The sequence below is a fragment of the Oryzias latipes genome, chromosome 1, assembly GCF_002234675.1.
Source record: "Oryzias latipes chromosome 1, ASM223467v1".
Lineage (NCBI taxonomy): Eukaryota > Metazoa > Chordata > Actinopteri > Beloniformes > Adrianichthyidae > Oryzias > Oryzias latipes.
The window spans coordinates 14,117,948-14,131,229 of NC_019859.2; the positions used below are offsets into that span (position 1 = coordinate 14,117,948).

The 13,282-nt window shown below is 39.4% G+C and overlaps 1 protein-coding gene across 2 annotated transcripts in view; it reads left to right on the forward strand.

Moving 5' to 3' along the window:
* LOC101157034 (bifunctional heparan sulfate N-deacetylase/N-sulfotransferase 4) overlaps positions 1-13,282 on the forward strand; it is a 42,727-nt gene that overhangs the window by 24,940 nt on the left and 4,505 nt on the right. For both annotated transcript variants that reach the window (XM_020703216.2, XM_004065867.4), the window contains exons 7-12: positions 8,785-8,967; positions 9,402-9,498; positions 10,317-10,440; positions 10,976-11,150; positions 11,467-11,637; positions 11,918-12,027. In XM_020703216.2, the coding sequence (XP_020558875.1) occupies positions 8,785-8,967; positions 9,402-9,498; positions 10,317-10,440; positions 10,976-11,150; positions 11,467-11,637; positions 11,918-12,027 (860 nt within the window). The remainder of the gene's footprint in view (positions 1-8,784; positions 8,968-9,401; positions 9,499-10,316; positions 10,441-10,975; positions 11,151-11,466; positions 11,638-11,917; positions 12,028-13,282) is intronic.

The following is a 13,282-nucleotide window of genomic DNA, read 5'->3' on the forward strand; positions in this document are numbered from 1 at the left end:
TGCTCATCTCCGCTCTTTAAATTAGTTCTTACCACAAGGGGGTTGCTGTCACATACAAACACACACATTTCCCCTCCCGTCTAACTTACCTCTGCGGCGGCATGTCAATTCGTCTCCACTCCAAGCTGAATTGAGCAACGCGATTAGGTTTTGCGGTTGAAAAGGCTCGTCCATGGGCACACGTGTTTGGGGCCACACACTCGACTCAGTTAAAGACAGTGATTCACATATACATTCACAGTAATTGTCTACAAACAAACTCTTCTGCTCTGGCTCTCTGTGACTGGAAACAGCACACTTGCATGTGCACAAACACACACAGGGATGCTCGCAGACAGACAGTAAGCTGTATTGAAGTGTCAGGTAAGGGGAGCGCTGAACCTGAGGAGCTGTCAGAACTCAGCCAACATCACGGAGCAAAGTGCAGCTTTGTACAATAACCTAATCTGGCTCTTTCTTCTGCCTATTCTCCTCTTTATATCTTCTTTTTCTTCTTCTTTTGTCTCATTTACTTGACATTTAACTTTATTATCGACTCCTTGTTTCTGAGCTACTTCTTAATGTATTTCCGTTCTATACTCTTTTGTTTATGCAGAAGCCTTTCTTTTTCATTCTCCTCTCTGTATCACTTTTGTTCCCATAATTAGTTATTTTCAGAATAGGGTTTCACTCAAAATACTGTACAAAGATGTTTTCTTTTCAGAAAAATACAGCTTTTTTCCTATCTATATTTGTTTAAAGAGAAAAAAAAAAGAAATACTTGGTGTACAACATAAATACAAGTAAGTTTCAAATGTTGAAATATTTAAGGTAAGTCTTATATTCTCCTAAAAACACGATATAAGACAAGTCATATTATACAAATTTGTTTAATTCATGAAATATTATAACAATAACAACATATTTGTGGTTATATAAGTCAATGTTCTTAAACAAAGTTGTAATAATATACAATCTTTAAAAAAAAACTACCTGAGAAAGCTAAAACAAAAAGCCATTTATAGGCAAATTCATTTATTTCTTTTTAGGGGAACTTGCTTAAAAGTAATGTTGATGTTACTAACCAAGTTAAAATGAAGATCTGAAAACGTCTTCTAGATCAACCTGATATCTACTTGCCCTGCAGATCAGGCTCTGACCTGAAATCTTCACAGAAACACTCAAAACAAGCATCTTTTTGTGACATCCCTTTTGTTTTTATTTGCTGCCTGTACCACAAATTGCCCCTGTGGGATTTTAAAGTTTACCTTACCTTTACAATCCCAGTGAAAGAGTTTGGTGTGTTCAAATACGGACAGCAAGGGAAGAGATATGATGCAGAAGGTCAGGAAACTAGCTACATGGTGTGATGGTTAACACTGTACCTTCACACTTCAAATACACACACATAAAAAAAGGACAAATCAAACTTTAGCTCACAGGTGATGTCATTACAGCCAACCTCAAGTGACACATCCGCACACGCTTTTTCCTGTCTGTCTCTCATTGGCTGGCTTCCTGTTTGTTCTCATCTCCTTTTCACTGTCACAGGTAATAAAGCTCTCCTCTTGTCGCATCATATATTTAGAAGATCCTCAGACAATGCTCGCACACAGAGTCACTGCTGATTCATGTTAGCGCCTCGCTGCTATGTTTCAATTTGCAGATACAAAAGCTTAATTAGTGTGCACACTTGGTGCCTAATCAATAGTGCCTTGTAACTTGCCGCCTAAGTCCCCCGGGCCTATCCTTTTGTTTGATGATCTGCACCTCTGCATCTCTGTTCAGTGGCTCTAAAACACATCTGACATGCAGTGGCACTTTGCCAGAGACAGTCAACTTGTTGGGTGCGTGCGCATGGAAGATTTTTGCATCATTCAGAGGTGCTTCCGTGATTATTCAGCATACAGTGCACCCCGAGAATTGATTGGACTTTGCAAACAGCCAATAGGGCACCAAGAGATTCCTCAATAAATGGCTGGAGAGATGGTGTAAGAAAAGGGAGAGGAGGACGAGGTGAGGGTGGGGGAACGGGGTGAGGAGGTGGCAGACAGATTGAGATTTAATTTTCGGGTCACGGCATCTTGTGTCACTTGAAAATCTAGACACATACAGAGAGGAGTGATGCACACGTATGCCCTCCCAGACACAAACACAAACTATATGTTTGTGAGACTTAATCATCTGCGTATGTATATTTTAAATGAATGTGTGTAGGGCTGACATAAGCAGAGCTTGAGACATATATCAGGGCTGACATTTAGCTCTTAGCTCTGCCACTAAGCTTATTAGCCAAACACCAAATATCAGCACAATCTCCCCGCGCTCTGTTTTACCCACCTCTCCCCCCTGACATGCCTCACTTCTGCTGTCCCTGCTGCGGAGGCCTTCAATTTCTCTCCATCTTTTCTTGCAATTCTCCACCCCAGTCTGTTGACTTTGCTCACACATGTAAATCTCTCTACACCTTTTTCATTCTCATTTCCGTTCCCTCCCCATACCCTTCTCTGGATTCCTGCTGATTGCAACTGAAGGTTTTGGCAGTTCATCAACACATGCAAGCTTTCAAACAGTACACACGCTTGCACACACAATAAACCACAAATCAAATGGGAGGAGAAATTACAAAGGGAGAGGGAAGCTATGAAAGATGCATAACAGAAAAGGCCAGTAGATGTTGACAGGAGCGGGCAGAGTAAATTGAATTGAAATCTTTTGCTGTACTGATGCTCAGCTTTCAATTATCCACAGAAATGGTGAGATTGTGTTTGAGGAGGAAATAAGCAACCACTGCAAGAGGAAAGGGTTGAGGACAATGATGGAAAAGTAGAGAGAATGATAGGTGGCGTCAGCGTGACAATAATCTTTTTAGTAGCAGTCAGATAGAAATGTTGAAATGTGGAAATAAGTAGTCTGTAATGGGAAAAGGGCTTTTTAGAGAATTGGCTGATGGAAGCAGAAGGAGAGCAGGCAAAATGACCTGCAGGATGACAAAGCATTAAAATGTCATTAAAAAAAAGAATTTTTACATTTAAAATAAAATGAAAATTGTGATTTGGGATTGAAACAAAAAAGAAATCTACCCCACAGCATGTTCATGGCATCTCTGCAACACTTTTCCCCCACTTTTTATGTCAAAAAATTCTAAAAGAAACAATGGGAGCACTGTGTGAATTGCTTAGGCTATCACTATAAGGTAACAGACAGGTCAGCTAACAGTAGTACAACTAACTGCAGCAACTTTGATGCCATATTTCTTGCTTTACTTTTTCTTTGTGGCCTTTGACAGCTTGTGACTAGTTCAATACCAAACGTTGGCCCAAAAATATGCACCAGAACGGCTATTTCCATGGAGCTCATATTGCTGTTGCACAAATGCCAATGGGGCAGCAGTGGCTCAGATGGTTGAGCGGGTCAGCCAGTGATTGAAAGGTTGGTGGTTTGATCCCTGCTCCCCCCAGTGAACTGTTGTTGTGGCCAAGACACTTCACCTTCCATGCCTCCAGTGTGGTGCCACGGGTGTGTGAATGTGTATGAATGTCCTGATGATGGTCAGAGGTCAGTGGTGGCCACTGCCAGTCTGCCTAAGGGCAGCTGTGGCTACATCAGTAGTTTACCATCACCAAGTATGAATAAGGAGTGAACAAATAATGAGTACACATTGTAAGCGCTTTGAGCGTCTGAAAAGTGCAAAAAAATCCAATCCATCAATAGTATTATTATCATATGCATCCCATCTGAGCCTGCCAGGAGTTAGCATACATGCTGTGAAACTTATCTTTGCCTCCAAATATTTACAACGTAGTTTAGCTATATTTAGCTTTACAACCCCAAATAAAGTTGTTTTGCCTTTTCTTCCTTGTTGACTTTTATCAGTCAGATACTCAGATACTGGACCAAGAAAGCACTAAATACAAAGGTAGAGCGGTCAACCTTTGAATGGTAGATTGCCAATTTGAGTCCCACCTTGCTTTGCTCATGTATCCATGTTTCCCTGGGCAAGACACTAAACCCTACATTGCTGCTGGTGGGTACAGGTTAGCGCCAGTGTTTGGCTGTGAAGTGTATTAATGCTTGTGCATAGGTGAATGGGACTGTGACTCTAAAGCACTTTGGGCCTTCTAAGAAAGTATTAAAGCGCTATATAAATACACAACTGTGCAAGCACATGACAGAGTTGCACTATTTTCTTGAGTCTGTATTCAGAAGACAAATTCGGTAACCAAATTGAAGAATCTTTTATGTTAGTGCACTTTTGAAAAATATCGCTTCATTAGAAAGTTGACAAAAATGACAAAGAAACATGAAACAAAAGTGATAGTCTTTTTTCTGTTATATAGAAAAGTTATAGAAAATGTATGTAGCTTGTATATATGTATATTTTTCAGTCAAACACTATTTTTTTTTATCTTAACATCTTTTCATCCTTTTTTATCTTATCTTATCTTTAGAAGATTACTTAGCACCGGAAATTTCGTTGTCACGAGTTTCTTGTGTAACAATGACAATAAAGGCTTTCTGATTCTGTTGGTAGTAAGTTATAAATCAGGAACTTTATAACAGAAACTATTAACAGAAAAAATGACTTTGTATTTTTGTATTTAAAAGCATTTTTTTTTTCTTCTCTCAAAGCTTTGGTCAGTTTAAATGAAGTTAATTGCTGCATTTTGATACAATTGTTTCTTAAATGATGCCAGAAAAGCACTCGAACTTAAATGTGTGTCTAAACCTATAAAATATTTTGGATAGAAATTGTTCCCTCTGCAGTTTATCAGCTTTTACTGAGATTGGTATTTCTAAAATGTAAACTTAAACCATACTAAAGTATGTTTTTTTTTTTTTTTTTCTTCAGATAAATTCAGTGTTTTCAAAACACTTTAGATTACTAGATACTATCTTGTATTTTAAGTTAGTCAGGACTGCGACTGGCCCTGTGCAAATAACTTTCTCAGAATCATCTCCAGGTTTGCAACTTTTTTGGAGCATTAACCAGTAAAAAGTAAAATTATACAAAAATTGCAAGAAATTTCTTTTCTTTTTTTTTGTTTGCTTTCATTCAGCCAAAAACCAGAAATCTAAACATAATTATTTTACCAGTAAATTCTAGAATGTGCAAAACAGCGAAAGAGCTTATAGATGCTTTGGCCCAATATCTGATAAAACTGTCAACTGTCTTGACTCCCTTTCCCATTCAGTTAAATATTGCCTCCATGCAAACAGATTTTCATGTGGGAGTGTGTTCAGTTTGCCTGAAGCAGTCACTGAAGAGCAACAGCATTCAGTGGAATGTAGCTTTGTCAATTTAGGTCGACTCAGAAGCGAGGCAGTTCCAGCCTTCTTTGGATTGCCAGGGTTATGGATGTTTCATACATGTTTAAAAATGTTTGCTTCCTGAAGTGATATGCTAACACCTGAACAATTGGCTAAATTTTCTATATGTACGTCAATTTTTTTTCAATATTGATAAAACAGACAAACTGGCAAAGTGAAAGATTAGGCAGCCAAAGGGCAGCACACAAGTTTTTTTTTCCTCTTTAAACATGCAGTCATGTTAGAGGGGATTAAAACATGTCATAAACCTCAAATACATGTCTGAGTATTCTTCTAATCTCAGAAGACATGACATTTGTGTTTCTGTGTGCCTGTGTGGGTTTCTGCATGTTTGTATCTTGAAGAACATGATGTGATGTTGCTTTGACATGCCTCATCAGAGCTTTTAGGTCAACACGAGATCAGAGCAAGAGAGGAAAGGAACACGAAGTTACTTTTAAGAGCAGATGAGAGACTCAGAGCAAAGACGTTAAACAGATGAAAGAAGAGGAAAGATATTAAGCTACAAGAGGAATGATGGGGAAAAATTAAAAGAGGAAGTGATCATCTTCACACTCGCAGTTCAAGTTTAAGTATATGATTTGAGTCCAACTTCAGGGCTAAATTATATATAAGTATGGTATGTTTTTATTAAAGGCACAAATGGGACTCTGAGCAATTCAATATTCAAGAAATGAGATGTGAAAGGTTTTAAATGGTTCGGTTAATTGAATTCTTAGGCACAGAGAGCCTTTCCACTAAAAAGGCTGGGACTTTGCTCTGTGTTTGGAGATTAGCATTCTCTCAAGGGGCTTTTTGCTTTTTAATTCAAACTCACCTGTCAAGGTTACTTTCTGTCTTTTGCTTTGTTAACCTGCTCTATGTGCATTTCTCCTTTTTTCCTTCTTTTTCTGCAGCTCTCCAATTACAAACACAAATCATCTTCTTCCCTCCCCTGTGTTTAATTTGGCCACCGCAGCCTAATCCCCACTATGAATGTTACCCTTTTTAGTCATACTTAGACTACCTCTCTCTTCCTCTTTCTCTCGTTACCTGCAGAAATACCACACACACATGAATACAGTGCAGCATGCTTTCTTTCAGCCTGAGCCAGACATCACAGGCTGTTGTGGGGTTTGAAGGGAACATAAATCACTTTTTGATCACCTTGTTTGCTCTGAAAAAAAAAAAAGAACAAACAAACACAGAGAGGAAAACTTTACAATTGTTTTTATTCACCCCGGGTCAGATATTTCTGTACACAGCTTACACTCTCATTTTGCTCCTCTTTACAGCCGTCTGCTGTGCTAAATGTCTCGACTCGGTTTTAATTTTCAATGGATATCTCTTGGGATGGCGGAGAGCTTTGCCTTCCCGTTTTTCTTTTCATTCATTCTTCAAAGAGGGAACACCAACATTACACTTCATCGAAGGGGAGGGGCAACTAAACAGTTTATTTTTGCATAATGCATTTCTAATTTCCCACACTGAGTTCTGGGAGGCGCCTTGACAGTGGTTCCACATTGCTACTCCCACACACATCAGCTAGATTGATACAAGGCAAGCAAGCCGGAACGCTACACCGCTGGTTTGCTTAGTGAGCACAAGATAAAAAAGACAATGGCAGACGCACAAAACTTTGATGGCAGACACGGATGCACAAATGTATAAATATTTATGTTGACATAGGCAGACACTCATGCACATTAAAATGATTCTGACATGCAACCCCTCTCCTCTCTTTTTTTTGTTTTTTTGCACTTTCTCTCACAAAAAAAACTCTTTTCATTTGTATCCGATTCAGCTTTCCACAATGTCTCTCAGCCTCACACACCTACACACTCTTCTGATCAGTATTCTCAACAGCTTTCCAGGTCAGCCGGACACTGATCCATCAAACCCTGACATTGTGTCGCTGTGTATTTACACCAACCTTCCCTGTTAGAGAGCAGAAGCGGCAGCCCTTTGTCACCAGAAAAAACAGCCCCTGAATATTTGAATCCTAATATTTTTACCTGTACTACCTGTACCAAAATCTGCACTTTTTCTAACGTGCAACATCTGACTTTTTTAAATGTCAGCTCAAATCTTTTGATCACCTGTCAAATCCCAGTGGTCTTTTAATTATGATTCAGCAAACTTGTGTTGTTTACTGGAACACACTCTCTGCAGAAAAGCAGAAATGTATTAAAACATTCATTTCTGAGTTAGAAACTGGGTTATTGCTGCAAAGTAAGCCCGTCCCTATTTCCCATCATCCATCTGTTTAAGTGCATTCCTTTCCCACTAGCTTACAGCACCTCACAACCCCAACCTAAAATTACCAGTGCAACAAAAATGGCAAGCAATATTGGAGCTATCCAATATAGTCCTATAGAGTTTTGAGCTAGATGCCACCTCGGACGAGGGAAATGAAGACGTACATGGATCTATCTGCCTATAAGCAGATACATCCGAATAAGCGGAGCAGGGAGCTTGTAACATGCATAGTAGCTTTATTTTTGTATCTGTCCCTGATTCTGAATAAAGAAATACTCAGGAAAGCACTTTTAATCTTTATTTTTTTTATATATGTCCTCCCCTATGAGAAAAATGTCACAAGAACATGTTAAAAACATAAATCTCATTGGAGTGGGCCCTAAAGCTAAAGCCATGCATGCTTGTTTCTTTTAGGTTTGTGCAGAAATCAAAATTAATGGAAATGAACATAGCATCCTCCAATCTAAGGCCAGCATGTGTTTGTGTAGGTGTGTTCACATTCATAAACATCACCCACAGACAGACTTGCAATCACCTATGCAAAAACAGACACATGCTCAAATTCAACAAATAATTCATATCTTAATGGTTGATGTTACCGTTTTATCAGGACACATTCCCATAGCTCTGTGCAATCAAAAAACTGTAGGTGCACATGTGTGTTTGAGTTGTGTGTGTGTGAGTGTGCACACACAGCAGCTATCTTAGCTTGTCTCTTCGATCAGCCTATAAAAGCACTGAGGCGTGGACAGATAGCCTCCACCGACACACTATTGCTCCTTCTCTCTTTTGAGTGTCTCCTTTTTCCTCACACACATTAACCATTACGAACACACTCCGACACACTCTGCAAACACACTCTGCGGTGTGCAGCCTCATCTCCCTCCCCCCCATCAGTGCCTCTTAGGAGTACTGTGCTGCCTCTTTGGCTTTATCTACCAGGACTGGTGAATGAATGCATCACTTTTAGTTTATCTGTTTACCTTTTTGTGCTTGAAATCGTCTTGGGATGAAAGTAAATACACAATTTTCCTTAACAAAAGTAGCTGATGGTAAATATTGATACCCACTGTTCACACTCACACATAATCGCGCCTTTCAGTGAAGTCACGTCAACAACGACGACAGCTTTTGAAGTGAAAATTTGACTTTTTTTGGAAAAAGATTTCTCTCTGTTGTTGTTATATCTATTCTCATCTTTATTCCCTGTTCCGTTTTGTCTCCTTTCCACTCCAGATAAGCATATTCATGACCCACCTGTCCAACTACGGGAATGATCGACTGGGTCTTTACACGTTTGTCCACTTGGCCTCTTTCCTTCGCTCGTGGACAAACCTGAGACTCCACACGCTTCCACCTCTGCAGCTTGCGCACAAGTACTTTCAGCTTTTTCCCGAACAAAAGAACCCACTTTGGCAGGTGTGTTTGCAAGAGAATAAACCCATTCTGATGTATTTCTGTCCTGATGTTTTTATAATGTGGATTAAAGCATTTTAGGGTGAGAAGAAAAAAAAGCTGCAGCATTTTTGCACAAAATTCTTTAAAAATTTGTAACAACAGTTTAATCCTTCAGGTTTCAAACTGCTCCTCATCAATAACTCTCAGAAAGAGTCAAATTAGTAAGGATTGCTGAGTGTTTTCTTTAACAACAACTTTGAAGCATTTCGCTCTTTTTGTGAAGGAATTTAGTTATGTCAAAACCAATATTGGTTATGAACTAAATTCCCCAAAAATTAAAGCTCAATTCTTCATCTCTGTGTGGAAAATCCTCCATGACATGAATTTGTGAGCATGCTTTCATGCCGCATGTACGCGATGGCTTTAGTCCCTAAGCCTTCTTCCCACCTTTTCAGAACCCGTGTGATGATAAACGGCACAAAGACATCTGGTCTAAAGAGAAAACCTGTGACAGATTACCCAAATTCATGGTGGTGGGACCACAGAAAACAGGTAAGGCACACTCAAAAATCACGCTCCGTCATGCACGAGCAACACAGAAACCAGCTCTGTGTGCACAGGTGTCTAGATCAGAGCCTTGTCATGTAATCCCCCTCCCACCTTTACCCCATCAGGGAGACAAAGGAAGAGGCTCCTGCCTCTTTTCTTCCACCCACATGCTGTCTGCTTTAGAAGCACAGAGATTCAGCTCAGTGAAACCAATGTGCCTGCCTTTTTTGTTTCTTTTACTCTGTCTCCATCAAAGAGGCTGAATAGAAGGAGCCTGTCTGAGTTGTGTACACATTATTCCAGTGTTGAGACTTGCCACCATGTGATTTCTGCAGCTCTAATTGCTGGTGTTTTGGGTGTGAGGTGAGGAGGTTTGATATAACTGCTAATTAACTGGGCGATAATCTCCCAAATGGAAGGAGAGTTCATTATAGAAACATTAGCAACCCAGCCACAATTAGATTACTATAAATTTTCATTTTATTAGAGGGGATGTCGGGAGGTCTGAAGGTGAAATGAGAGGTGTCGAGGATGTGGCATGGGGCAGGGCCAAAGCCCCACTTCTGATTGGTGTCAAATGATTTTGAATCATTTGATGTGAGAGGCCGCTGAACTTTACAGACACACACATACACACAAACGTAATGAGTTCTCAGCAACATAAATCTGGAAAAGGGGAGATTGTCCAGTATGGATCAGTGGTTGAAAGCTCTTACACACATTCAGACTCACATGCTTTTTACACACACACACACACACATACACACACTGCATTCTGCTGAATTAACTAGCCGGTAATGAATTATGCCTTTTTCTTCCAGGAACGACAGCACTTTATCTTTTCCTGCTCATGCACCCCTCCATATCCAGTAACTTTCCCAGTCCAAAGACTTACGAGGAGGTCCAGTTCTTCAACACCAACAACTACCACAAAGGGATCGACTGGTAATAACGCTCGGCACCACGCTTTCATTCTTTGTCTTTTACAAGCCAGAGCCAGAGGTGAAATAAAAGATAAAAAACAACCGTTTTTCATTTTCCTTTTTGCAAGGTTGTTCTGCTCCGTGTTTGTCGCGCGTCAGGCAGATTTCAATGATACTTTAGGCATCTCAAAACAGCACAACAGCTTCCTCAAAGTGATCCTTTAATCTGGTAAATTTAAGCCCACAGACATATGGTTCCTAAATTGACCCATAAGTGGGTTACTTGGCTGACAGCAAGGCAGCTGGTGTATTCTCCAAAGTCATCCAAAAAACTTGTATTTTAAAAAAAAAACCTTCATTAAACATGGTTTAAACTATGTCATCAAGATTATATCAAGCTTGGTTAAGCACAGATATAGCTCAGAACAAGGTGACTTTAGGAAACACATTTGTCTTTGAAAAACACCAAACAGTGCTGTTAAAGTTGATGTTTGATGTTTTAGATGACTGTGTTTGAGCTGTGGCTCTTAAGCATGCAGGTTTTTTTTTTCCTTCAGGTACATGGAGTTTTTCCCTGTTCCCTCCAATGTTAGCACAGATTTCCTGTTTGAGAAGAGCGCCAACTATTTCCCTTCAGAGGAGACTCCACAGCGAGCCGCTGCTCTGCTGCCAAAGGCCAAGATCATCACCCTGCTTATCAACCCCTCAGACAGAGCCTACAGCTGGTATCAGGCAAGTAAACTAAGTGTATGTACTGCTCATCTTTTGGTTTTGACTTTTTATACTTTTTATTTAACAAAAGTTTTCAATTACTGAACAGATTATAATTGTATGTATCCAAATAAGGGTGCTTGATGTCACTTTTATGGAACAATTGTGTAACTGCATATCCATTATGAGAAAAATGACACAACAGCCTATTATTAAATTGTCTTAAATTAGAAAGGAAAGTTGTTAACATGCCATCCTAAATGGTATCTCACTTTTTTTCAAAATAGTTTTTTTCAGTATGTGATTTAAAGCCTCCTTCAATATTGTGCACCTTCAGCATCAAAGGGCCCACGAAGACCCCGCAGCCCTGCAGTACACCTTTTATGATGTCATTAGTGGCAGAAAAGGTGCGCCCGCAGAGCTGCGCTCCCTGCAGAACCGCTGTCTCATCCCCGGTCTCTATGCCAAACACCTCGAAAGGTGGTTGACGTTCTATCCTGCTAATCAGGTATGCATGCTCACCGATACAAGCCTATCCTCATGCAGACATGCAAGCAGCAGATCTCTCTCACATTGTAATTGAGAAAAGAAATCGCTATTGGTTTGTTTAATATGTGAGCTGTTGTTCCGAGTTTCTTAGGAAACAAAGGAAATGAGGGTAAATTAAAACGAAAATAATTAAACACATTTAAGAGAATTGTGTTTAGCTGCTTGTTGCTAAAATGATACAAGAGAAACAATGTTTTTTAACCAGTCTACCCTGATAATACACTGATTTATCCATGTAGGTGATGATCATCGATGGTCATCAGTTAAGAACTGACCCTGCAGCTGTGATGGATGAAGTCCAAAAGTTCTTGGGTGTCACACCTCACATCAACTACTCGCAGGCCCTAACGTGAGTGTTCCACTCTCAAATGTTCCACCTGCTCAAATGTTATTCCACATGTAGAGCTATAAGCAAAACTGTTAAAAGTCTGACATCTACTGGTTTACTACTGTTGTCTTTTTTTAGGCCTTTATTGCATTCTGCTGTATTTTATAAATACTGTAAACATTTTATTTCTATTGCCAAAAACATTCATTTAATGAAAAAACAAAGGTATACCGGTACTTTTTTTTTTTAAAGAAAAACTAAGAAACTATATAACACATTAGATTTTATTCTTTATTTTGGAGTTTATGTGTTTGATTTAGTGCAGAGCCATTTATTAAGCTTCAGGCAATCCAGGCTGACGTTAATGACTGAATATGTCACACTGACATGACATGTTGCTTATGACAGTTTCTCCCATATACCGTTTGCAAATAGCCCGGGAAAATTATCTCTTTCTCTTCATGCCCCGTTTCAATTCCTTCTTTATTAGAGTTGTTACGTGTGACCTTTATGGTTTGTAGGAGTAGGGAAACTGTTTATTTCTCAAGCATCACTCAGCAGAATGCAATCACTTTGCAAGCCCTCCAGCCTCCAGACAGGGACATCCTGAATTTTTCAGCTGTGATTGGAATCGGGTTCACCTCTGTTTTGAGTCTCAAAGCCTCATTGAGACAAATAATTTGCAAAAAATAAAAAAAAGATAGACTATTAAGGATGCTGTTTATGTTGTTGCTGTTGCTCAAGTAAAACACAAAAGGCAACATGTTTATGCCATGCGGTTGAGGACTAACAGATCCTCCTGTTCATTAAAAGTTGACCCCCTTTTTTCCCCTGTATGAATTAAATAGGAATGCATAAGTTCTTCTGTTTTTGTACGGAATAAAATTAAAAGTCTGTTTCCTTAAAGGGTGTCATCAGTTAAATAGAAGAACAAAACAAATACTATTTATCTCAAAGAAAATTAAACTCTAACAGTATACTGTATGTCTTAATCTGCAGATAGACTAACATGCACACATGTACACTAGAAGCAACATTATGTACCATAATGAACAAAGACACCCACGGTCACTGCCTGTGACAGGTTTTCTCATAATGTGCTCTGGGGTGCAGCTGTTCTCCATTCTGGTCATTACATCAGGGGTTTTTAAATGCACAAGAAGTGTTCAAAGAGAAATAAAGAGGATATCATGGAGGAATCTTTTCCATTCGTGTGAAATATGGAGTGCATTTTAAAAGGTGCTTGAGACTGAATTACAGATCTTTTCTTCCTGTA